General features: G+C 44.5%; 1 protein-coding gene across 8 annotated transcripts in view; it reads right to left on the bottom strand.

Annotated features, from left to right (window-relative positions):
• The window catches only part of Plagl1 (PLAG1 like zinc finger 1), a 41,756-nt gene that overhangs the window by 3,312 nt on the left and 10,881 nt on the right, over positions 1-27,563 (bottom strand). For 3 of the 8 annotated variants that reach the window (XM_051206155.1, XM_051206154.1, XM_051206156.1), the window contains exons 2-4: positions 22,719-22,758; positions 10,833-10,905; positions 1,785-2,143 (exon numbers count right to left, since the gene is read on the bottom strand). In XM_051206155.1, the coding sequence (XP_051062112.1) occupies positions 1,785-1,936 (152 nt within the window). In that variant the 5' untranslated portion in view covers positions 1,937-2,143; positions 10,833-10,905; positions 22,719-22,758. Of the gene's footprint in view, positions 1-1,784; positions 2,144-10,832; positions 10,920-22,718; positions 22,759-27,563 lie in introns of all 8 variants that reach the window. The other 5 variants (XM_051206161.1, XM_051206160.1, XM_051206159.1 and 2 more) reach the window with 2 other exon arrangements.

The raw sequence follows: 27,563 nt of genomic DNA, 5'->3' as shown, positions 1-27,563 counted from the left end.
AGAAAAGGGGGTGGGGTGGGGGACAATTCACAACAGGGTTATTTCATGAATGAAGGCAAGCGTACAACACTGTCAAGACTAGCTATTTTCTTAAGGTCTTAGTGACCTTATAAATGTCTTTGCTGTATTTTCCAAATGCACACATTTTATCATGCAAAAAGGCAAGGATTACTAAAAGCCAGATTCAACTTTATACCTCCAAAAAAAATCAGATTTTAAAATATATGAATTTGAACTATACTTTTCAGGAAGGGGTTAAATGGGTGTTTGATACTTCAGAAATTTATGAATATACCAAATTGACCCAATGTGCTTTGAACACAGCTCTTGTCCTTCACTCCTATCACTAGAGTGTTGACTCTCTCCCCGGCCTAGCATCCAATCTTCCAATCTTCCCATTCATGTTTGTTCTTTACCTTACTTGCTTATGCAAGATGAAATGACTTCCTTCCCTTGGCTCCTCTTATCCCATGATGCCTAAACTAACGGTTTTGGTATGCCCTGTAGTCAACACAAACACATTACCTTTGCCCAGCAGGTAGACCATGTCAAGACTTAAAGTTCTCATTGTGTTCACACACAGTGAGACTCCCTTAGAGGTCAGCCAGCTCTGCCAAATCAGTTTCTCTAGCCCTGGGCTGTGTCTTCCTTGTAGCTAGCTGTTTATGGTACTGGGACCCACTTTCTCTTTCCAGTTGAGCAAGTCATTATCTATCTTCTTCCTTCTCTGCTTTTAAGACAGGTTATGGCGTTTGGGAACTGGATGGAAGGCTGCTCTGACACCTTTTAAGACAAACCTAAGCATCCTGCCATCTCACCACTTTCCAATTCCTTAAGAGACACAGACTCTGGCCTGGGAGGGTTGGGGAGGGGGTAGGAACAGCTACTGTCTTTTCTTCTCCTCAGGTCTCCCATAGAGCCCTCCCCTCCAGGGTGGTCCCAGTGATGCCAAAGCTACCATCTGTATTTGAGTAAGGGTGCCCAGATGTATGCAAGATGAGTTTGATGCTAAACAGAACCCTTGACACAAAATCAGTGCACATGGTAGCCACACGATATAGTTACTATGGCAACGAGAGAAATTTGAATTTTAAAATACAGAAGCCTTTTCAGTCTTATTTTAAACATCAGCTTATATTACATTATCAGTAATAGTGATGTTCTTAAGGTCAGGAGCATAATTTATATCTTCCCTTCTCCTAAGTGCCTTCCTCCAGAGTACTCCAAGGCAGAATGATAATTTAATGCTGCTACTGCTCGCTGGAAGCCAGGTTGCTAATTCTGTCACCTCTGCATTTATGTGTGAGTCGTCAGCAAGCTGAAGCTTGACAGATCATTTTCATGAAGACAACTAGACACAAGCAACATCTAAAGAGGTATATTGACAGCATTCTGTGTGGTCAGACTGTGGTCTGATTACACAGTTTGTCTTTCCTGTGGTATTACCAAAATCCATGTGGGCAGAAGGGACACCTTGGGTACCACTTACCTCATAGTAGAGAGAACCTAACTGACACTAGAGAAATAATGCATGCCATATGCCAACTCTCTTTTAAAGGGCTCATCTGAAAGCCACGAGTTTGGTATATGGTGGGTTCTCCAAAAGGCTGAAAAAAATGTACATGTGCAAAGTGTGGATACCCAAGGGAACCCATCTTGTCCAGGTGTCATGGTAATCGCCGGAGATAAGGCTTTAAAGAGTCCCTAAAAGGCTAAAATGTACCCACACCCTGCCTTCTCTTCCCTCAAGTGAGAGCCTCAAAGGCCTGAAGAGAGCCTCTCACCTCATCAATTTATACTTAGAGACGAAGGCTTTGCCACACTCAGCCTGTGAGCACTTGAATGGGCGCTCCCTGGAGTGCGAATAATTGTGGATGGTGAACTTCTCCAGGGTGAGGAAGGACTTGCCACATGATTGACAGCGGAATGGAGCCATGGCCTTTGCTTTTCACACCTTCTTTCTCAGATGTGCTGACCAAATGCTGTGCCATTTACACACAGGCAGAAAAGGGGGTAGGGAGTCACTACAGCTGGACTCCAGAAAAGGTGACAGGCAGCACTGCAGCCAAGCAGAGAGCGAGGGGAGAGATCCAGGGCAGGAAAGAGATTTTCATCACAATAGCTCGGCGTCCTGAATGGCGGTCTGTGGAGATAAGAGGAACAGTTTTCTCACACCCGCCATTGGAAAACTGTATCCGCCACCGCCACCACCACTTTGGAGCCAATGGCCCACAATGAGTTTGTTTCTTTACAATGGCTCAAATGGACCAGGCTCTCCATCCGCCCTTCTTGCTTCCCGCAGTCTACCCGTCTTTCTGGAGACCCTGTGTCCTGATGGCTGGTGAAGCATCCTCCCTCCTAATAAGGACTGCTACTTTCACAGACTCAAGGTCATCAGCTTCATGGTTTCAGCCCAGTGTGAGACCCCGTTGACTGACTCAGAGGGAAAAATAACCAAAACAAAAACCAAGCCTCCCTCTTTGTGCCATGGTGTGTGCTACTGGTTCACAATCGCGGCCCTCTATTGGAGCCATAAACTTCTCCTCTTCGTGCCCTGTTAGCACAAGAGAAGTTGCTGACAACGCCCGTTTAAACTCTCAGGGGATGAGAAGAAATCATGTGTATACATCTCGGTGAATTTGTTTGTGAGATCACTAAGCTAAAGGTATGGGAAGAGAGTGCAGCTGTACTGTTGTGCTGAGGAGAGAGAAAGTACGCCTACAGAAACGCAAAACAAGCCCACTGAGAGCTGGGGCCATCGCTCTGGAAAACCATCCATTCCACATTAGGCAGTGGGTTAGTCAATGGTGGCAAATCCAGCTCGTCTTGCCCCTGATCCAGACCCTTATCACCCAGTCAGCATCACGGAAACCCTGCGCCTGGCTTTTCTGGCCATAAGTTGAGCTGCCTCAAGTGTCTATGGTAGCATCGTAAACAATACAGTAGACCACTGTCCCACGGGGCCATTCTCACGAAGGGGGGGATGCTAACTTTCCATGCGCCAAAACTTTTTGACATTTCAAGTACAGGTTGAGGGTCCCAAATCTGAAAAACCTTATTGATCCAACAACTGAAAATTTCCGAGTGTTCATCTCTGAAAGTACAGGTGGAAAATGTCATACTTGATATGTTTGCTGTTGTATGTTCAACCTGCTTGGGACCTATCAAGCTAACTTCTGTGCTTAGGACTAAAGAATCGGGGCTATTCTGGAGCAGGGACATGTTGGTGTTCTCAGCCAATATTGTGGCAGCAAGGTTTTAAGATGGCTTTGATTCTAGGGACAGGCATACATACCCTTAGTCTATGACTTTATTTCTGATTATCCAAGCCCATCATAGTACAGGATGGTCTGGAACTCACTATGTTGTCTTGAACCTGTGGCAATCTTTATGACTTAGCCTCCCAAATGCTATTATAATTAGAGCAAGCCACCACACCTTGCTTAAGAGAAACTTTAACCGGGTTCCTGCCCTAGCTCTACCCTTTTGCCCCCACCCCTCATTCCTGCTTAATATTGTAGCTCATGCCCAAGGTGGAGGCTTCCTTTAGCCATCTCCAACAGCCCTAACTAGAGAGATTCTTTGTAGAAATCCCACTGTGTGTGGAAACCTGTGGTACTAGGCCATTAGAACACATTCATTCAGTTGAAATCACCTGATGTTCTTTGCAGGTCTGTTTTGAAAAGACTAAAGCACGCCTGGATTATAAAGTATGATATGTCCCTTCCCTCTCTCCCTCCCTCTGGAGCTAAAATAGCAGGGAGCCTCATCAACGCTGGAGGAGTGGGCAGGGAGGGATCCATACTACTGGGAAACTGCAATTATCTTCAGTTCGACTTCCCCAGCCACCGGCAACTAGTGTAGGGGGTGGGATAGGCAGACTCTTAGAGTCCCTGTCGAGAGATGAAGGGAAACCTGGGCTTTCTTTGCACTTGGCTGTGCTACTGATTAACACTCAGGTGTCTTGTTGAAACACAAGAGGGATTTAGAGCCACTATTTTATTAACATTGCGGGAGGGATGAGGTCCCCCAGTTCATACTCTAGCTCTGCCCTGCATTCTAACTTCTTGGTTGATATAGTCATATAATATGTGTAAATGGCCTGTTTGGGGGGGACAATCAATTGAAACAAAAATGACTTATAATCTTTACATTTCTGATTGCAACCTGGCGGGGGGGGGGATCACAAAGTATATAGTATTATAGAATAAGAACCACGTGTCACAGTACAGCTAATGGTTTCTATCCTAACCACTGAGCTATACATGCAGTGGATCAGTGATACATGTTGCCTCCCGATGTGTACCAACTCATTGTGGGGAGGGACCAGCGTAGAAACCTTGAGTGGCCACATACCAACACATCGCGAGCACAACAGAAAAACAGTATTTCCTTCATTTTTAAAGTTGTCCTTTGACACTACAGTTAGTCCCATTCTCCAGTTACTTCTTCCCTAGATTCCAAATGCCAACTGTCATGGACTTCGTCCATGCCCTTTCCCCTGGGCCTTCAGAGACGGGTGCACTCCAAGAAGGTCACACATGGCTGTGACTTACAAGAGTGAGGCAGATTCCTCCAACTCCAAGATCCCCAAACAGAAAAGTTCCTCACAAGACACTGTTCTCATGACATAATCACAAGCTTCCACAAAAGAAGTTTCCCAACAGACAATACATTCTTTATGATACGGGAATCAAACTTGCCTATTATAAAAAGCTACCCATATAGATATATAAAACATCTCTTAGCTACCCCTCACCTAATTCACACTGGCTGGATACTGATAACTCTATTATTCAGTTAAAACTTGACGTACTTAAAATAGGCCATCTACTATCTAGCAAGCCATCCACAAGTATGACAAAGCTGAAGGACTATGGTCCCCCAAGAGAATCAGCCTGTCCCGTGTCTTGACACACAGATCCCATCGAATCTTAAACATGGTACTATTTCAACACCTGTCACCCTGGAAAGATAGTAAGCCTTCCCCCCAAAAACATCTCAGGACTTAATTTTCAGTCCCCCTGATTCTAAAAATACTGAGTGAGTGATACAGATCTGCCGGCATGTCAGGAAGGCTTGGGCCATCTGCTTCATTCCATTTATGCTGATTATTTTAGGGATGAGGGAGGATCAGACTGGAATAAGAACCATATATATATATATATATATATATATATATATATATATATATATATATGGTAACAGCCAGGAAGACTGTAATCCCTGGGGGCTAAGGGTATACAACAGTGAATCGGGAGGTCAGAACGCAGATGTAGACCCAGAACTTCCCCAGCGCTGAGAAACACAATCATCTAATGGGGAACAGCTATTTTACAGCATTCTCAAAATAAACCAGGACTTCTGGCTCCTGTTTCCATTGTCCCAAGTCATACAAAGTGGGGCCCATTGCTGGAGGAAATGAGATTTCCATTTTGGTCTGCCACGGTGGATATGCTAAGTTGGTTGGTTGGTCTGGCTTGGTTGGTTTTGAGCACTACTACTTGGGGTTTAGAAGGTTCTGATCTAAATTTTTTCTCTCTCCTTCCCCAGGCCCGGGACTGTTTTCATGTGTCAGGATCAATTTTAAAGGGGCCTTTAACAAGACTGGGGTTGTGTTTGCTTGCTTGCTCTCTCCTGTATTCTCAAATTACGAAGGAGCCGTACATTTTATCTGGCTTCAGGGTACTTTCCTCAGTCCTTTGAAGGACTGGATATCAAGTCTACACTGGCAAATTAAAAGTACATCCAGACGTGTCAGCAGGAGAAGAGGCCTGAAACACCCTGTCTGTTACTGCCCATCTTTTATTCTCTGCACTCATAACCGTGGTAACAGCGCATGAGCAAGGGCAGTGTCAGAAGAGCTAGGTCCCTCATGGCACATGCCTTAAAGTGTACACTCGTGAGCCTCCTATGAAGCCCCGAGGGGACGCTGCTACCTTATCAGCTTTGACACCTGAGGCCCAAGGCAAGGCAGCAGGCAGGTCCTGTATTCAAACAGGTTTAAAGGGCATTCTCCGAGGTGAGAGATGAGAGAAAATCCTTTTAGATGCTGTCAACATGCCACTCAAATGTCTGCAATGAGCTACCATTTCCTAATGTATTTGCTATATACCGGGTGCCTATGCTTCATCAGATTCAAGTGGGAAGTTCTATAATAATGGTTTTGGGGGAACTTAGCCTTGAACAGTGTATACAAACTGAGTTTAAGTGTGTATACAGGTGATAACTTACTAGGCCCTGTCTGTGCTATAGGGCAGGCTGCTTGCTCGCCCATCACGGGGATTCATTTGTTGGCACAGTTAAGTCTGCTGTCTCTAAAGGGAGGGTGCTGACTTGTACAAGGAGAGAGGGGCTTTAGTGATATTATACGAGCACAGTACTCAGCTTAGTATCTGGACTAGAGGAGAAATCACATGATTCATAGCTAAGAAAGGTAAAAATCCAAAGGAAAAATCCAGCAAAATTAGTTCACCTTTCTGGTTTCGGTCTTTTTTTTCCCCCCAATGGCACCTAACATATGCTCGAGCATCAAGGAGACTGGAAGTGCTAAGCTGCTGAAACCTTTGGAAAGTGGGTAACACCAGGAACAAGGCTCACCCAGGTGACTTTAGAAATGACTCAATTCTCCCCGGGTGGTCTGGGACCCTGTCAGAAAGCTTGTCACATGAGTGACCCCCCCCCCATACCAACGTTTCTCTTCCCTAGGGAGGGCGGGTGAAGTACACTAGCCCTGGGGTGTGGAGAAGATTATTTCCTTTATGGCAGGCTGCAGCTAGACGGAGTCTTCCCCTTAGGCATCTATCTATTCAGGGCTGTGGAAGGAGAGGGGGAGCAGTTGTGTGGGGACACGATGTTCCCAGAGCCCCAGCTTCCTCCAGGGTGAGGCAATGGGGGGATGGGCCGCCGTGAGGAAAAGTAAGCAAAGGAGAATTAAGTCTCACTTACAGGGAACTTAGTGAGATACATCTAGGGAACTCGGGTACAGTGGAAATATAAAGGAGACCCAAACGGCTTACATCGGCCTCCTTCGGTTGCTTGATCCACCAGCAAAGAGCAGACTTTTTACAGATGGGATTTCTTTGTTACAGTTTGCTCAGGCCCATCCACTAATCCTGGATTTGAACTTGTACATGTGTGCATACGTGTGTGCTTGTGTCTGCAGGTTAAGAAACCAGAAAGAGGATCACGAAAGGGAAAGGAGAGCTGGGGGAGGGGGGAAGAAAGGATATAATACACTCGACATGAGAAGCAGCAGGAGGGGGCTACCGGATTGGGGGGGAGGGGTCAGCAGGGGAGAGACGAGAATGGGGGAGGGGTGGGGGAGGAGCTACAGTGAGGACAAAAAAAAGTACACGTAAAAATGCCACAGTGACTATTTTATATGCTACCTTTAAAAACTAATAAAGTTTTTATTTGGTGGGCTGAAGATATTATCCACCCACACTAATGACTGACTATACACAGGAAGGGAGAAAGGAAGAAGAGCAAACAATAGGTCGTGAGGGCCAACAAAACCATCTCAGCTAGAATGGGAAGCACGTGCACCTCAAAGGGCCGCAGAGGAAGAACCCAACCCGCCACAGCTGCTTCCGGTGGTGGCCAGAGCGTAGGACTCATTGCATATGAGCGCCCGCGGCCCCAGGCCTGAAGCCGACCCACCCCCAGCACCATCTCAGACCTCCTTTTCGCCCCACACAGGGGACGCAGGGGCTCCCCATCTCCACAGCGTCATGGCCTCCTGAGGGATGAGAGCTGGGAGAAAGCAAGGAAGGATCCTTGACCACCACCACCCCCCCCCCACTCTCCATCACACACTGGATTCCTAAATGGAAGATCGGGGAAGAAAGGGCGAATGTCTCAAAAGAGACAGGCCCATCCAGAAAAACAAGTGTGGAGTCCCCAGGTGGGCTCTGAGACTGGGGTGAGTCATCTTTGTTTTAAGACTATTTCTTGATGGAGACTGGGTAAACTGGTGTGAGATAAGAGCAAGCCTGCCAACCCAGACAAAAGCCTTTGGCAAAGCAGACACTCTAACGTCAAAGCCGGGGGTGGAGACTGTTCCTTTGTGACAGCTGAGAACATATGCCCCCTCTGCACCCTCCCTATAAATCCCTTCTGACCACCCTTTAGACCTTTGTACTTCTGTAACTGATAGCCGATCTCTTTCCTTGTGGCTCTACGTGTAGGGCATGGGGAACCAGAACTCTAATTAGCAGAATGGCCTATTGTCCCAATAAGGCCATCCTTCAGGGGACAGGAAAAAAAAAAAAAAAAAAGAAAGAAAAGCCAGGGTCCTTTTTAGGAAGTGAGAGGGTCCAGGCTAATATTGAGAAAAACAAAGGCAATCTGGGTTCTACTGACAAGGGGAAGCCAGATCCATGAGTTAAGAGTATCCGGAAGAGACTTAAACAATCTACACTGTCCAGAGGGGACACTCAAGGCTTGGGTGGGTCATGTAGCTTCGACAGTAATCTTTCCAGATAAACAGGAAGAGACCAAGAGTGTGAACACCCATGAGCCCGTAAGATGGTCTGGATGATCTGTGGGTATAACTTTGCTGGCCTTGCCAAATGTCTGCACAGCCTAAGTTCTGATTGCCCGCTAGAAGGCTAGAGACGGAGGACGGATAGAATAGCAGAGGGACGGGCAGGGAATGGCGGTACAGAGCCCCATGATTCAGCCTGCCTGGAGGCAGGAGGGAAGGTACAGTGGAAGAGTCTAGACTGGAGGCCCTTCAGCCACAGGAGAGAAGGCTTATCACTCGGGGAGCAGCCAGTCTGCAGAGGTCAGGGCCTCAAGAGGCCATAGCCATTGCTCCCTCTTGCCCGATTATCTGAAAGGAACAGGAAATCTGAGGCCCTACTCAGAAGCCCAGCATAATCTTTTCCCACACAAGACTGAGTCCAGGACCAAATCGCCCCAGACATGCATCTGACAGGCACTTTTGAAATGACAACAAATGATGTGATTCTCAAAGGCTCTATCAGTGGAGGGCTCTCCAGAACTTAGAAATCTGTGATATGAAGAAAGAGAATGTTCTTTATCTGTTAAGCAAACTGTTCATCTAGAAATAAGTCTGAAATGCAAAAGTATTTAATCATTGGACCTTCACAGTTCTCCTTGTTTGATTTTTTTTTTTAAAGCTGGTAAACATTTTATCGGGTTTCTGCTTTGAAAGAGAGGGACAGTAATGGAAGAAAGGCAAAGTTCCTAAGCTTGTGCATGGCACTCTCTGAAAGAGGTGAAAGGATTGTTAAGGGAAAAAGCTTAAAAGGAAAGAAACACTAGCTAGACGGGCCTCCTTTTCCTTTTTAAACCTTACGTCTCTTTCCTCCTCCATTCATAGGGTTAGGTCCTTTGTTTGTGTAACAGGCCATTACAATCATACGGGGTTCAATGGGGGAGGAATGTGAACTCTCTAAGTAGCTCTCCTGGCCATCCACATGTGTGGTCCCTCCCCCAGCACAGCCTGGCTGGCCCCATCTGCCTTTCTGAGCTCCAAACCTCCAGCAGAGCAGGCACCTTGCTTACAATAAGCCCAACTTCCCACTGAGGCATACATGCTGCCCCTTCCCAGGAGCCCACAGCCTCCCCAAGCCCCTCTTCCTTCCCCATGTTGGCTCGCATCCAGCTCGGGCCTGTCTCCTTCAGCCCCTTAAGAGAGTTGTCTATTGATGTGCGGGGCCGTTTCTTTCTTCAGCTTGTTCCCTGAATCCTGGGCAGACGCATTCCAGATCTCCCTGTCTATCACATACTCCATCCTCTAAAGTCATGTACACCATAAACAGAAGACACAAGTCAAGATTCCTCTCCTCTAGCCTCCCCAGACTAATTACAACTCCCTGGGCCTTTTTCCCTTCTTGGCAGATAATGCCACTTGGTATGAATTTCAGTTTCTCAGTTAATGAGTCCAAATAGCGTTTAGTAACAGTTGTCTTTCCAAAGGAAACAAAATAACATTTGAGACAATACTACAGTATTTCAGTCATGCTGGTAAAGCTTTCTCGTATTCAGTCCAATTCCTACACAAAGCCCTACCTTCCATATGGCAGGAGAGGCATCCCGGATTGCGTTTGATACTCAATGAACTGAATTTCCCTGTCTGTACTAATGAGCTACTGGACTAAGAAAGTGCCTAGTACATGGTGATTTCCCAGGAAGGATTAACCTTCTACAATGGTACTGATGAGGGTATCGGGGAGCTGTGGCTACTCTAGTTGTCCTAAGCTATTCAGGTAAGCAGAGGACCCTTCAGCCATAGCTTTTCCCAAATGGGTGATGGGCTCCCTGGCAAAGCTGAATGCAGCCCAGCCTCCTCGGGTTTATAACTCATCCTCTTCCACGAGGGAAGAGCAACTTGACATCTTCAGCACACAGGTCTATCAACAGAGGTAGCCTACAGGGTCTTCAACTATCAGGGTTGTCAGAGAAAATGCCATGGACCTGCTAGGTAGAGATGGCTGGGGCTGCAGACAGGGTCAGGAAGCTGCAGAGGATGTGAAAAATTGCTCATGGCATCACCAGAGTCCCTAAGATAACAAGACAAAAGAATCCTAAAGTGTTGTGCAGTTTTAAGAGGTATCGTGTACCTCAACTGCATTCCTGCATCCCTGAGTTTGACGTGTGCTTCCAAGCAACTTTGTGTTTTGAGACTGTGTATCCCTGGCTGGCTTGGAACTTCCTATGTAAACCAGGCTTTGAAGCCACAGCGATCGCACTTGTCTCTGCCTCCCAAGTGCTGAGATTAAAGGCGTGGGCACCAACACATCTGGCCCCGAGCAATTCTTATCAAACACATCCAAATAGGAATAATTTTTAAACTCTCATACCTTTTATGTGACCAGGAATGTCAGCTGGTGGGCAGGTATGGAGTCCTCTAGACGTCTGTCTGAAGACTCGAACCTGTAAGAAGCGAACTTGGACATCGTTAGGGAATAGAACCAAAACATTGCTACCACCTGAAACTTCCTTTGAGAGTACCTGCCCCACTGGTGTGGTATAAAGATGGTCCCTACACCTTTTCAAGCATCTCAACTGATGGTCTCTATGTAAAGTATATCTATCATGGGTCCTACATGCAACTGCACGAGAAGCTGAAGTTACCCCTTGCTTTCTACAAGCAGGAAAAAAAAATGAACCTATGAAATTGCTTACATAAAATATTCAAAACAGCACTCAGAGGAAATGGTGTTTCTTTTAAAACAACAACATTAAAATGCCGTAAAACAGGTATGCAAATCTATGCAGTAACAGAATCTGAAACAAATTGTGAATCAAAAGAAAGGATGCATTTTCAATAGGAGTTTCATGCAAGCATATAGATTTATCAAATTTGCAGTGCAAAAAGGCTGACATCTCTAAATTGAATAGGCAGTTAAGTGACTTAGAGTTAGCAGGGAGATCTTTTTTTTCTTCTTCTTCTTCTTTTTTAATAAAAACTAAAAAAAAAAAAATAACATATTCCAAGGCTACCTCACAAATCTATAGACAGAAAGAACATGGCTGGGACCCTGGAAATTGATGTTTCTCCCTTGTCTTCAGTAACTGGTCCTCATCCCAACCTTTCACCACTGAGCACTGACATAACATTTAGAAACCCACATCCCCGTTCATCAGACTTGGCCTCTTCAAACTCTGACTATTCTGCCAGATTGATTTTCTTGGGGGTAGGGAGGATGCCTCAAGATTTTCTTAACCAGTATGAAAACCATCGATTGCAAAAGCGAATTCTACCTCATCTGAGTGGTTTATTCACTTGACCGACTAGTCTCTTTTAATTTGAGCAAAAAGGCTATGTCTGTTTGGTATAGGAACATCCTTTTGAGGTGAAAAGGGGAAAATTGTGGCTGTCTTTAGACAAGTTTAAAGAATAATCAAATACAGTTTAGGGAAAAAAAAGAAAAAAAGACCTGAAGGTGACCACGAATTTGTCTGGATCTGTTTGTTTTCCATCTGGTCCTTATTGTACATATGTAAACAGACATGTGAATGGCTCACCTCCTCTCAGAATTCTTCACATTGACTGTGGTCATTTAATTGGGTGGTCCCCCGAGGCCTGTGTTAACTTTTTTTTTTTTTTCAAGAGATTTAAAACACATGAAAGCCAAAGAATAAAATTAGTCCGGATAATTTTTCATTGAGTCTGCCCATCTCCCCAGTGGACAATACCGATTTATGTATTCAGAGAGGAGGGAACTTGCTTCTGTTGCCCGGGAAGGGGCTTTCAGAACACGAGGTACACAAGCTAGACAGCAGAGTGGCTTGGCTTTGTTGTCAAAATATTCAAATCATCATGAAGAGAAAGCCGTTCCTCTCTGCATTCAACAACACTTGGCCTCAGAAGACCCCCACAGAAGAGTCCATTCTTTAGCTGCACAGTATGAGCAGCAGTGTAAGGGGGGGGGGGTCCTGGTAGGGAGGGAGGGGATCAAGCCCCTCGGCCTTTCCCACCTGCCCACCCAGCTCTGCCTCAATGTGGGGGAGGACCTGAGACAGGCACCTCAGGGGACAACCCCGTGCATCGTGCAACCATGTAACATGGCAGAGATGACACCATCAAGACAAAAAAAAAAAAAAATCACCCATCTCAGTTTGACAGAATGCTACTTGCAGACGGCTTTTCCGGTCTGAGATCTCAAAAGCCAAGAAAAAAAAAAATAGTTTTCAAATGTCAATTTAAAAACAAACAAACAAAAAAGAGCATGAGATGAAAACGGCCCTATAAAATTAAACAAGGCAAAGGCGTCATCCTAGAGTTCCAGAAGAGCAAGAAAAATCACATTTTTCTAAGAAGGGAGTTCGGCATGCAGTAAATAGAATTATTACATTAATTATTTTAATGGACTTTAAACGCCATTCATGGACAATAAAAAAAAAAAAATGGAAGTTTCACTAGTTTAGAGTGTGTGATTTCTAGAATATACTTCTGCCTTCACAGTATGTGTTTCTATTTTAGAACCCCGCCTTTTCCCCCAGTTAATGAACTAGGTGCACTGCTGGCTGAGCGTTCACCGAAACTCAAATTGAACAAAGAGATTTCTTCCAGGTTCAGCTCGTTCACTTTGAGTTACTCCTGGCTGGATTTAAGCAAAAGCTGGAAACTTACTTTACTTCTGAGGATCTGAGTGAGAACAAATTGGGCAACGCCAGACACTAAAACACCCACTCTGATTTTCAATAAAACTCCTCTAGCTTAGAGGTGCGTAGGATTTGCTTAGGAAAGACTCTCTTTTTTTTTAAAACATGATCTCATATGCAACGGGGCCCACCGATTTGGAAGCTTACAGACAAATAAATCTTATCACAGTGAAATGGATGGTGAACAGTGAGCATCTATCTTTGAGAAGAGGACATTCTCTTCCGAAGGACGCTTTTTAAAAGATGCTCAGAGGGCAGGCTGACCAAGGGTCACATGAAATTTTAATAGATTTGGGGACCTCATTATCTGGCCTCTGCTCTCTTATTTTAGATAATCTCTATATTCCCCGTTCATGAAACTCAAGGTTTCCAAATACTTCCTGAGTTCGGCCGAGCACGGCCCCCCCCCCCCAATCACTGTCTTCAAGTGTGAACTTCCTTACAGATCCTGGAAGAAAGCTGGACCCCTCATGGATCTAAATCAGAGGCTTCCCTCCAAAACCTAGTGGCTCCCAGTGGGGGACACTGCTGCAGAGTCACAAAGTTCTGCAAACTCCCGGGTGCTCACCAGGTGATGGTTATGTGTTAAGTACTGAAAACTCTCAGGAGGGAGCTGTATCCCTCCTGCTTCACCTCTGGACTTGCCAGGATGCTAGCTCCACTGGTACTGTGGGCAGCTCAACTGGATGTGTCCCTACACAATCAGAAACTCTGCAGTCGCCTTAGAATTTTTTTTTTTATTATTTTTTTGCCTATGACCATGCTGCATCGATCCTGTGTGTGTGTGTGTGTGTGTGTGTGTGTGCTTACTGCCTCTCAAATCTGTTTTCTTCTTTCACAATTCCCTACTGCTCAGGTTCCTTTCCTGCGGCCATTAAATCAGCACGGTGGGAAACTTCTGGGAACTTTATTTTGTTTTGCCAACAGTGTCCCTCGCTAGCTTATTTTAAACAGGTGGAAGGTTTCCAAGCCTTCACATTCTCTCCCAGCTAAAAGCAGGCCAGCCCTAAAGTCTGTTTGTTAACATTGAAACCTGTCACAGAAATTCGGCAGGACTTACAGGAAGTAACTCAAGAAGAGAGGACAGATGAGGTGGGGGGGGGTAGGAGAGAGGGGGGCGGGGGGGGAGAAGGTGGGGCACGCTCCCCTCTCCTTCCCCATATCACTGCAGACCCAGTTTAGAAAGGAAAGGTCAATCTGTCTGTGTAGCAAGGGGGCCCTGCTTGGCAGGTCTGGGGTAAGATCCCTGACCAGACAGCTGTGTGGGAGCATCCATGAGAGGGAGGGAAGCTGAGCTCCCCTAGGACCGCAACCTCCCGGCTCGCAGCCTTGTGGCCGACAGCTGCAAGGCTTCAAGTCACCACTACTGTGATATATAGAAGAGGGCAGGGGGTCAGTCCCTCACCTTCCAGGCGCCATGAAAATCTCTAGGGTGAAGGAAACACTCTGCCAGTGTAAGCAGGGCAACTAAAACTGGCCTAGAGGCCATTCTTTAGGTTGCCATTGGAGGGGGAGGGGCGAGGGGGACGGCGCTGCCCTGTCAAGGATGGTTGGTGGCTTTAGGATCTCTCTCTCTCTCTCTGGTCTCGGACAGTGAGATTCACATTTATGGATGCCACCTCAGTAATGAGCCAAAAAGCTTCCTTGGAATTGTGCCTCTCCTTTAGACGAGGACCTCTAGGAGGGCAACCAATCTGTCAAGGACAACCAACAAAGGGTTTGCAGAGAGAAGCAAGGACACAGAAGGCATAGGTGGCCCAGGGAAGGTCAGGGTTATACCACCCTGCAGCAGACAGAGCAGGAAGGCCCAGACCGGGCTGCTGTGAGAGTACACTCGGGGCTACCTCCTCTTATTCCTATGCAAATACCTAGAAAGGGAAAGGCGCACGGTGTTATTTTAAGGCCCTTTATCTTAAACTCTGAATTGCTAAAAGCAAACAAACAAAAACCAGAGGGAAGTCTACTTGGAAGAGGCCTGAGCAATTGCAGGCTGAGGTCCAGGAAACCGTATTTCCTAACCTAGATACGCTTCCTAGTCAACAAGCCGGGACAGGGAGTGGTCAGCTGATTTCCCTGAGATGGAAATGATGAGCGCTCCGAGCCAAGGTACTTTGAGAGAGAAGAGATTCTATCCCTGGCACAAAGAAAAGAAAATCCTCGAAACCAGACGGGGTTGACTCAAAGCTACTTGAGGCACTAAGGACATGTCTGAGTTTGGGGAACAGCATTCAGGCTCCAAGCAAATTCCAGTTCAGCCTGCGGCTGGGGGAGGGGGGGCGGGGGGTCTCAGACTTACAGAAGAGGGTTACAAAGGGCCTTTGCTAAAAACTGGGGATTGTTTGGGGTAAGCCAAGACACGTGGGCCACAGTGGAACGTTTGGAGGGGCAGGAGCCTCAAATACATTCTAAATCTATAGATTTAGAGAGTGAGGCACACGGCGAGAGGGCATGGTCTGCTCGGTCTCGAACCCCAAACCCCAGCTCTCAGTTTGTGTTCTGAGAATAAAGGGCAGGTATTAAACTATACTCAAGAAGAGAATGCAGAGAAAAAAGAAAGGACCAGTCCATTATATTGGTCCAGACAGAACTTTCCTGTGGCGCCTTTGAAATGCCCCCCACCCCCAGCCTGGTGAGCAAGAAGCCAGAAGTCAGGACTACCGAAGGGCAATTTCCACATGTTGGAGACTGAGGTCCATACTGGTCCCTGCGTTTTTGGACTAGCTCCCCTTTATTCTAAATCACAACAGTCCCGTCAGGGTGGTTCTTATTAACACACTAGTACATCCCTGCCACTTGTTTGGAATTCCTCAATGGCCCCATTAGTTTCTATCAACTGCCAGCAAGAGCCCTGTCTCATCCGAACCACTGAAGGTTTACAATTAGGAAAGCAGTGTGCTCAGGCTTATGTTACAGAAAGAGACCACTGCCATACATTAAAACAGGTAAACAATAATTCTCATGGGGGGGGGATATCACCACTACCAACAAAAGAAACTGCCCCCCGACAACAACAACAACAAATGAACGGGCCTTCTGCAGTTTTCCTGTACCTCCATTTAAAGAGTTCCTAGTCTTGTGTGAATCATAGCCAGCAGTCCTATACACTGCGAATTGCATCGATGGGCCGAATGAGACGCGTTTGGAGAAAACAACGTAAAACGGCTTAATGTGGTTCCAATTTACATGGTGATTGTGTGCTCGCTCTATGAATCACTTTTAATTCCTGCTGCTGCGAGAAAAAGGAAGGATTTTACCTTGGTAAACGCTACATAATGGGTCAATTACGTTATTCTCTCAATAAAGTACATTTGTTATGGTATAAAAACACATCATTCCCAGTATTGTTTTAAATACTGATAGGGAAAATGTGCTACACTGGCTAATTTTAATAATATTCAGCACTCTTCCCTGGGGATACTCGCTGCTTTCCTTTCTGGTTTAATTGCTAATGGAGAAGGGAAGTAGTTTCAAAGGTTTATTTATTTGGAATGTGTATGAGCGTTTGCCCAAAACGTGTGTGAGTACATCATATGCAAGCCTAGGACCCACAGAGATCAGACGATAGTGCTGGGTGCCCTGAACTGGAGTTATGACAGCTGTGAGCCGCCATAGGAGTGCTTGGAACCGAGCCCTGGTCCTCTACAAGCGAAGTACGCACTGTAACTACTGAGCCACCTTTCCAGCCCCAGGAAGCAATTTTAATGATACTCTTTAATAGTAAGTTTTCTTATCTAAACTTGGCACAATAGTTCATTGTATTCCATTCCACTGTGGGATACATATCCAACTTAATACAAGGTCATGCCCCTAAGATTAAAGGAGCCAACAAAGGGCATGATCTTCCCTAGAGCCCAAGGCAGACAGTGTGGTGTAGCAAAAGTAACAGGAACCTTGGAGTTGGGTAGTTCTAGGTCTGAATGATTTTTTTTAAGTGGAGGATAACATCCCCAGCTCTCTTCTAGCATGTGTTTCTTTTTAAGATTAAAAAAAAAAAAAATTTTTTTTTGGAAAATACAAGGGAAGATCACACAGTTTGAATAAGTCAAGATATACAAAAGCCAGTTGTGCAATAACCATAATTTCTAAGTTAATATGAATAAATAGAAATAATGCTCTCAGCGTGGCCTCTTGGTTGTTTTCTCTAAAAAAAGAGTTTCCTAAGTTCCCAACCTCAAATCAAATCCCTGACTGCCAGTGTTTTCTGGAATGTTCTACTGCGTGAGGGAAGAGAGGGTTTTAAAGCGGGCTCCAACTCAGGGAGGAAACAGGAGCTGACTGAAGACTGAGCAGGGGCAGGCATGTGACAGCTCAGTGAAGACATATCTACCTTCCTGTGCGGGGGACAGATGACACCAGAGGCAGAGGCCACGCCAGGAGCGAGTGACAGCAACCTTAGAGGTATTCATAATTGAAAAGTCAGGAAAGGCACTGGGGGGGGGGGGGAGCCAAAATGGTATGTGTGTGTAGATGTCCAGGTAGAAGGAACATGTGGGCTCGAGGATGTCAAGGATGTCTCTGTCACATGCCACCCTGCCATACTCCAGCCAGTGAGCGGTTAGTGATAAAGTGTCCTCTGCTTTGGAGAGGCAATAAGCATTGTGGGGGGGGGGGAGCACAGTTATAGGATCAAATCCCAGTGCCTCCCGCAGTAGTCTGCTTAGTCTCCCTCTCCCAAGGCTTCCTGGGTTGTGACACGGTGACAATGAGCCACCTAGATAGGGCCCAAGCCCTGCGAGAGGAAACACGGGGAAGTGAGAAGAAAGGCCACACCCTGTCTGGCAGTCAGGGAATGCCTTGGGCAGAGATGAGACGCTAATGTCAACTAAGGAGGTCTCCCATACTCGGGGAAATCAAATCCTGGAGCAGGGCAGAAGAGGGTTGTGGGGTGAGTGCTGGGGTGACTCTAAATAACAAGGCAAGAACACTAAAGGCAAACCCCAAGCACCCAGCCTCTGCATAATTCTATTTGTTATTGTTGTTGTTGTTGTTGTTTTGCTAAATTGAGGTACCCAGAAGATGGCACTCGACCTTGCGCCCACCCAATAATTCACTTTGAGAGGCAGAAACAGATGGAGATGAAGTGGCAATTAACTGAAACAGAGTGGCAGATTTTTTTTTTTTTAAAGACAGACAATAATTTCCATACAGTTCTTTGTGAAAAGAAAGGACATCATTGACAACTCGGACCCATCAACTCTCGCTCTCACAGACAGAGACCATAGCAGGCCCCAAGGCTGTCTAACTGTAAGACTCTTGGCGTGTCAACTGTGACCTCTGACATTAAACCCAAGAGTCAGCTCCTAATTACTGTTTTCTAACATCAAACCCTTACCAGCTAGTTCTTCTAGCTCTACGGGTAAAACCCATCTAGATATGAACCACGTGGGGGCTTTGCCTCTGGAGTCAAGGTCTTCTTGCATGGCTGAAAAAATGTCTTTACTATTCACTAAAGAATCCATAAGTTTCAATGGTAGCAAAGCAAGTTAAACACTTAGCCAGGGGAGGCTTTATCCCTACATGGGCAAGGCATCACGGAATTAAATCATATTACACACGAGCTTTAGCCATCCCAATCACTACATTTAGTCAAGTGAAAGTCTTAATTAAAAGCTTTCTCATCGTCTTCATGAAAATATCTACACGGGACACCAGGAATCTTTTAGAAAAGAATGAAAACAGAAGTTGCCCCCCAAAAGGACAATGACCCCTGCTTTTGATGCCTCCTCCTAGAAGGGCTGATGGTGTCCCCACAAACTTAGTAAGGCACAAACAAAACAAACAAACAAACAAAAGACAAAAACCCAGTGTCTGACATCCTCCATAAGGGAAAGACTTCTTTACAGCAAGAGCACTGATCACGTACAATAGACCAATCAGGTTTTCCTAAAATTCAGTATCTGCAATTGAAGCCTGGATAAGTAATTACCCTCACTGGAATGTACGGGGAGCCATCAATCCCTATTCATCCAGCCACACTTAGTGAGCCAAGAGCTTTGCGAGGCTTGAAGATATAAAAATGAACACAGCACAGCGGCCTTACTCCCAGCTAGAAGAATACACCTAAACAAAGAGCTATGCGGGATGTGTTAAGTGCTGTGATGCAGGCACTCACAAAGGGCTGGGGCCAACGGAAAGAGCCGTAAATTCTCTCTGGGAAATGAAGCAAGGGAGGGGACGCAGCTAAGGAGGGCTGAGATATTCCCTCATATAAGCTAGAGGGTTTTCTTTACTATGTTCTAAAAAGGAAGGTAGTAGTTCTGAGACTTATACACTACTGTTATTCCAGAAGATATATTGGTCCACTAGCAGTTCCATTAACATTGGACACACACTGCCATTGACAACGTTCTGAGACCGTGAAAACTTTTTGGTGGGTAATCATTGCGTTCCCGGACCAATCACACCGTAGGGGACGGTATGAATCCCTGGCACGAACTCTGATCTCAAGTTCAAAGATGTTTGGAAACAAACAAATAAACAACTAACTGTGGAGACGTCATATGTAATATTCATGCTTCCCCTTAACATAAAAAAGGGGGGAGCCACCTGATTATATCATGGCTCACATTTGTCTTTATGTCTGTGTTTCAAAAAGGGGGGGAGGGGATGCTGAATGGACTTCTACTTAACCATCATTCATTATGCATACCATATCCCTACTTATAGCATAGTTGTGACAAAACTTCCATTGTTCCTTGCACACCAGCCCCAAACTTGAGTCATTCTAATGTAAGCATGAGAAACTCCCAGCTCCTTTGGGGTGAGTTTCCAGATTCCTCTGTGTTAAATTGAGGTCTAATTTTCCCTGTGCCTGGTTTGCACAAGAAGGTCCATTGCGCCCCGTGTGCCCCCTTCCAGCTGTCAATAAACAGAGGCAGTGAATTCCCTACAGCTTTGCAAAGCTAGTTAGGCAGGGCCATTCATTCCTTCAGGAAAACAGGGCATTGATTTCAACTAGTTCCCAGGGAGCAGCCGCAACAAAGACATCAAAGGCCCACCTCTCTCTCCCTCCAAAGCTTTCATTAGGCCTAGCCCAGACAAACTGCCACAGGTCTCCTTGAGACCAGGAGAGGGCCCGACAGACCACCTCATGGTTCAATTCAAATTCATCCGTTTCCTACATTCCAGTGACAGTCCAGAATGCTAAACCATGACAAACCGACACAATCGTCCGGCATAATATACTGCTCACTAGTTCATCCAAGGTCAGAGGGAGAAACTCACTGAGGGGAATTCCTAGGTTTCTGGAGCCTGCTGAGCCTCAATGGCCCTCTGACATCCCATAAATAAGCTTCTCTGTCTCACTCTTCCTTTCTTCCTCCACCCTGTATCTTCACGGAGTGATGATCTCACTTAACGGTCGGTCGGAAATTTCTTTCACGCCACTGGACCCAAACTCTCTGGAAACTTTATTCCCAACCTAACAGTTGTAAAGGTACAGTAGGTAGCCCCATGTGCAACCCTTATCAATCTATTCCTGCCTTGCAGCAAACCTGTTACACCCAGCAAGCTCCTATTTGCTTCAACTGAAAACTACTTCCTCATTTCTAGGCTTTTCCAAAAAGCCTGATCCCCAGGGAAGGCCACATGAGCTCAAGAGGAGCATGGTTTGCAAAACATAAGTGGGAACAGAATGAAACAGTTACTTTTTTTTTTTTTAAATCCAGGGAATCACCCAGGTTGGGGTAAGCAGGTCCTAAATAGCAGTGTGTGAAAAAGTTTTTGTGCATTTGTGGGAGTGAAGAGGACTAGCCAGGGGCAGGGTGAACCAGAGGGAGTCTAAAAGAAAATGTGTTTTCCCAAGAGGGGTTACCGCTTTTGAACAAACATAATTAAAAGGGTTTCTAAATTTGCCCTTGAATTCAGAACTGCCCGTTTGATGCAGCCCTCACAAAAATGTGTAATGAAATGTGTTCATTTTCATGTGGTTCCCTCCATGTCTGTCACTCATGCCGAGTAAACACGAGGAGAGATGGGTTACCTTTCAAAATTCCTAAACTGAAAAGAAAATAAACAATGTTGGAACGAAAGGTATGGAGAACCCACTTCCTGACGCGGACCACACCCTTCCTGCGTGCCCAGTTCCAAGCTTCAGTACTGTCCTGGGGCTCACCACAGATTTCCTGAGCCCTCGATTCCCTGTTTCCTGTCTCTCTTTACCTACTGAAGAAGTGCCACATAGGATACTGAATAGCGCTCTGTGAAAGGGTTCCACTTATTCTCAAGGTTGGACAAAAATGAGCTATGAAACCCAGAGCAGACCGTCACAGGCCATGCCTAAAATAAGACAGTGACACTCAGACAGTCGGGCTTTGGGCCGTGAGTCCAAGGCCAACCCAGGCTCCATAATGAGACCCTGTCTCAGAAAACTAAAAAGTTGGGAGGAAAGAAAGATGGCTTGTGATGAACACAAGCGACTGCTACGTCAAGAATGTTAAAGCTAAATCTGGCCACTGACTCACTTTAGGTTAAAGGGTTACACTAACGTCTTCCGAGCCTTCAGAAATGGAGACAGAAATATCCGTCAAGAATCTTTTTACAAGGTACTGGGAAATTAGCATGCCTCAAGAACTTGCTTCATTATAGAAAGCTGGTCTTATGAACAGCTTCATTTAATCACAGGTCATTCTGACTCAACAGAGGTTCTCTGGAAACTCATTAAGTTCCTCTAAATCAAATCATTTTTCAAAAGTACTCCTGAAATGTACTACTTAAAGAAAGCCTGTGGCAAAGGTCAAATACACTCATCAATTAATTTGCCTGTCTTTCAGAAGCACTTGCAAAGAACTGAGATATTACAACTCCATCTTCCTCATAACTGACTGCGACATTATGAATCTGGTTTTCAGAGTGAAGAAAATGGGCTCTAGGGAGGTGAAGAGACTTGCCAATGCCATACGGGAACAGGGTAGAGACTTCAAATGTTCAGTTCACACTGCTCCCATGATACCCTATGGATATAATTACCCATGTAAGTCCTCTGTCCCTAACTACATTTAATAAGTAAACAGATTACTACTCTCAACAACACATCCTCATATCCTACTTTCTGGTTTCTGTAATCTGTCTGTCTATCTATCTATCTACCTATCTAAACTATGGGTCTGGGAGACACAGTATACTAAAGCTTGTTTATAATTCCTTATTTCTCATTTAATAATCACCCTTGTGTCATTTTGGACTTTGCTATAGAAGATTCTCACATGGTAAATGAATTTTAAAGATATCAATCAAATTACTGTTGTTGCCTGGGGTGCCTTTACTTTCATTATGTTAGCAATATCTTCTGACAGTTCCTAAATCAATATCTTGACTTTTGTTCTAGAAAGTTCTGTTTCACCTATGTTGGGGATACCAGAAAACAGATATATGTAATACAGTCTCCAAGATTTTTGTCTTAACATGCTTATTCTTTGGGATATTAATTAGCATTATGTGACAAAGAGCACTGTAGTCCTTTAACTTGGGGGAAAAATGTGTCAAACCTATTTCTCGGTGATGAGAGAAGGTAAAATGCTGGGAGGAGGCCTGATTGAAAGGTGGAAGGAAAAGAAGGAATAAAAGAAATATCAACTTACAAAAACCAATGACACCGTGTACGATTCAGGCAGGAACAACCTGAAAGCAAACAAAACGTATGCATGAGTATCACACAACAGTCAGCTGTGCATTCTGAGACCACAGTTGGAGATCCGAGTTCAGTTTTGTAGGACAGTCTTGACCTATGCTACCCCCGCCATCAAGAGTTCATGAAACGACACATGTTGTTACAACTTTGCCCAGTTTTCTGGGAGGTGTACATTGATCTCTGTACAATACTACCACAGGCGCACAATCGCGTCACCGCCAAAGTCAAAACACTGAGCCGGTGCATTGCCACGCGGCATTTTCACAGTCAAAGCTATAACTACCATCATTAAATTGACGTCTGTTTTTAACAATAAACATCCATCCATTTACAAGAAAAAAAAAAAATAAAGACATCATCCATACTCAAGAGACTACTACCAAATAGTATACCAAACTGTGATTAAAGAATTCTGTTTTTATGCATTGGAATACGTTTTAATTCAGAAAACAAATTTTCTTTCTTCTCATTGCTACCACGGGATAAACCACTTATTTCAAGCATGTCTACAATGAAAGTAGACATTCTTTAAATTCTCATTCCACATTTTCAACATATCTGTAACAAGGGATCTTTTACATATTATTACTTCATTTTATATATATATATACATATGCATATACATATATATATATACCAATATATATATATATATACCAATATATATATATATATATATATATACCAATATATATATACCACTATCACCCCTGTGTGACTCAGGAGGAAACCAAGACACTGAGAGGCTGAAAAAGTTTTATGTGGCTATACTAGCAGTGTTTGGGACCAGATAGCTGACATCTGGACTCAACTATCCCTCAAGAGAATCAATATTAATAACATTAAGATATGTTGTGTTGTCACCACAAAACCCCCAATTATTACTAGACTTCACCTTAACATAGAGAAATTGAATAGGAAAAATGCTCCCAAACAATGGCATGAGCTTTTTGTTCTTTTGTGAGACCAACACATGTTATATAACCCAAACTGGCCTGGAATTCTCAATTCTGTTGTTCAGCCTCCCAAGTGTGTATACCACATTATCCCAAACAGTAATTTACAAAATGAAAATGGTTCTTTATTCAAACACAAAATGATAGAAAATGGTCAAAACCAAACAAAAAGCAAAGAACAGAGCACAAAGGAAGACCCCTATTAGAACAACGAACTGTTCAGCAGCCCTTGAATTGCTACCCTGGTGATGTCAGGCAGTTGCATACATATAGCCATGCTGACCTCTGAAAAAGCTCATTCAACTAGCAAAGGTGATGATGAGGAGCGAAATTTTCAGTCCCAGATAAAAAGCTTGAAAATTAGGCTCTTTAGCCAATAGACACATCAAAAAGCCTAAAGGTAACATCCAGATAATGATAATAATTCAGCAGAATACCGATCAGGACAGAATTTCTGTAGGTTTATTAGCTTAATGACACAGCATTATTACTGAAGATTAGCAGCTATTTTCTCGTGCAAAACCAAACAACACATTTATGCATAGCTGTGGCAAATTGGCCAATTCCACAATACTTAAGAGGCACCTATCCAATAAGCCACTGATGTTCTGTCCCAGATACTCGGGCTATGCTTTGTTTACAAATGTCTCCTTAATGGTGTAGGGTCAGGAGGTGGCCAAGGGAGGCGAACTCATTACTAGCATTGGTTGCTGTGCATATAAGTTATACATAAAAAACAAGGGAGTGTGGGGAGTTTTACTTCCAAAGGAGACAACAGAGTCTCCTTCCTCATTTTAAGAGATGGAGACCACTCTACCTCAGCAGCTTTAAAATGCTTATGTTTTATTCCACTTATAGAAGCTAACTAATAATGTTAATGTATTTAAACTAAACTTTATAGTACCTCTCAGTTACCCAAACATGCTTTCTTCACGGCGGGAACAGTAGCATGTACTGAAAACTCTAACTCTGTCCACTTGCACTCACAAAGACTCCCCGTACTATACTCGTTTCAATCATTTCTTCTCTTCCAGCTGCCCTTCCTACTCCCTATGCATGTACACATGTCCATCAGCATCCTTGCCTCGTGGCTCACTGAGAAAGCAACATCTCATCCTTCTGACTTCACACACACACACAGCATCTTCCTAGAACAAAAAAAGCAATACCGTGCTTCTACACCTGAAGTCTTTCTACCATGACACATGTCCCCACCATACAACATGCTCTGATGTGTCCCAACTTTAAAAACAGACATTCCAGATGTCACTCGACTTCCATCTTTTCTCAAAGAAACATCTAGAAAATCCTCATCACCTTGCTTCCTACTCACTTCCTAACCTTCAAGGATCCTTATTAATGCCATCAAGGGATTCTTTCCTCATTCTAAAAATTGGGAGATTGACACTGAAGAGAGAGCATGAAGCTTGGAATGAAAATACCTTTCCTTGGAGCTACTTGGGAAGCCAGGGCTGACCCAAAACTCTCTTTCTGGGTATCAGATTAGGGATATCCCCACACCTCCTTCCTCTCTTGTATCATCCTCCCAGCAGAAAAAAAAAAAATCACAGGCTGATCCCTCAGAATATCACTTTTTATTATTTTTTATTTGAGAAAGGACCTTGCTTTACTTCTATTTCTGTGCTAGCTTATTTGTTTACATTAATTTTCTTGACAACCCGAGGGATAGGTGATTCTATCTCCTTGATGAAATTCAACCACAGCTGAAGGGGAATAAAAAATCTTTCCCTGTATCGCATTCCTAGAGCAAGCCCTTGACCTTGGTCGCCTGCATTCCTGACCATAGACTCCTGGAGCTTTGTAATGGCTGCTTTCTCTTAGCTGTTCCCATTAGATAGTGACCTGATAAGAGAGTCACTCTGAGCTATATGACCCAGGCCTATTATGTCCACGAGATAAGATAATTTAGAGTTGATGTAAATTCATTACTATGCCTCAGAAACTGATTTATTTATCTATTGGGGGCACTGTGAGAATTTGCATTGTCAAGATAAGATCCTCAACTGAGGTGATCAATGTACTCACTTCCCCTAGCTCCAACTCAGAGCTGACTTTGCATTATGGAGCTCGGGATTGGCCTATAGGTCAGCCCACATCCTTCACTGGCTGTGCAAGCATCCACGTTTCCTTCTGGTCCTTCCCCAGCTGGACAATCTATGAGACAGGAACATGCAACTAGTTCTAGGCTATGAATAACCAGGCTAACAGCTGGTAAAAGAGTTAGTCAGCATCAACTATCCTTTCTCCCTGCCTTGTAACCAAGAAGACTAAGTGTTCAAAGAAGTATACAACTATAAGATGGTGGTATGTTAGCAGACTTGGGTCTCATTGCATGGAACAAATCCACAGTGGACATTTGTATGAGCAATAATAATAACTTTTGAGTAAAGTCACTGATGATTGTGGATAACTTGTTACCACGGCATGACTTTAAGCCATCCTGATTTTATAGAACCTGGTCCCAGAAGTAGGTTTCTGCTTTAGCAAAGCCCACTACATACATAATCTTGATTTAGTGGTCATAAGGCAATGAGACAACCGACCTCAAGAGGCAGAATATTAGTGGTAAGACATGGGGTAGAGCCGTTGCCTCTAACAGGGTAGGGAGGACATAGATCTCCTTGCCTAAAGACCCTTTTTGTGGCTCTGAGAGAAAACAAAGCATTGAAAGTCTGTATCTGTTATCGCTACATTGTCCTCAAAATGGATTCTAAGAAAATTGAGTTCAGAAAGAAACTGGCCAGTTTCAAAGAAGGAACAGGAGCCAGGCATGGAGGTTGAGGGCCAGCCTTCACTACATGGTGAGACCTGGTTACTAGAGGAAGACTGTGAGTGAGGGGTGTAAGTTCAGGAAAACGTTGCTGATTTAAGTTGCCTCAAGGATACATGACAGCAAATGGACTGAATAAATACAAGGCTTTCTAAGAGACGCCAGGGAGTCCCAGACTGCTTCGCCAAAGTGTAAGAAGAGCCACAGAAATGAGACAGTAAAGCTATGGCATTTGTCTGAGGACTACATTTCAAAAGGGGGGAAAAAAAACCATCAAGGGTGTGTTTATTAGCATACAGGCCTGCCTGAAAATACGATGCATAAATAAGTGCATAAGAACCTTCCAAGTTTGCAAGGCTATTGTGCTTCGAAAGACAAAAGCCTCTCAGTGGAAGTGTTAAAATGACCCTTTGGCTGGCCCTCACACTTCCACTTGTAGGAAGTGAGGAAAAAAAAAATTGGTTAGTCCCCAAGTAAGGCGATTTCTCTAACCCTCACCTCCAATGTGACTAAGGACAGGAAGATGTTAAAAACAATGACCAGACAGACTTACAGCCCAGGAAGAAACATTGTGCTTCCTTTGGAGTATCCAGTTCCAAACTTGCTACAGGTCAATCAATGACTCTTTAAGTATAAACTTAGAATAAAAAAAAAAAAAACCAACATCAAAGACTAGGTTTGGACCTGTATCATTTTAATGATCCCAAAGAGATGTCAGGAGTGCCTAATTTTCCTGTATATCACAGATTTCAAAATCTCACATTGAACGGCATGTTCCTATGTTCTATACGGCATCCTCTGGGGCTACAAGCATCTTCCGTGGGCTTTTAAAAAGCAATTCTCTAGATTGCAGCTTGAAACATTTCTTTTAGAGTACAACAAGGTATTACACTAAAAGCATATGATGCAGGCATACTGTACAGAAGGCCAGCCAAATGAACAGCTCTGCCTCATACAAGCTATCAAAACCCTCAACCAGGAGCCAAAGTAATGGGTTGTAAAAATAACTGACATTATGCCTGGGAGATCCATGACAGGGGCTGAGAGA

Source organism: Phodopus roborovskii, unplaced genomic scaffold, assembly GCF_943737965.1.
Source record: "Phodopus roborovskii unplaced genomic scaffold, PHOROB, whole genome shotgun sequence".
Taxonomy (NCBI): Eukaryota; Metazoa; Chordata; class Mammalia; order Rodentia; family Cricetidae; genus Phodopus; species Phodopus roborovskii.
This window is presented reverse-complemented; position numbering and strand designations above follow the sequence as displayed.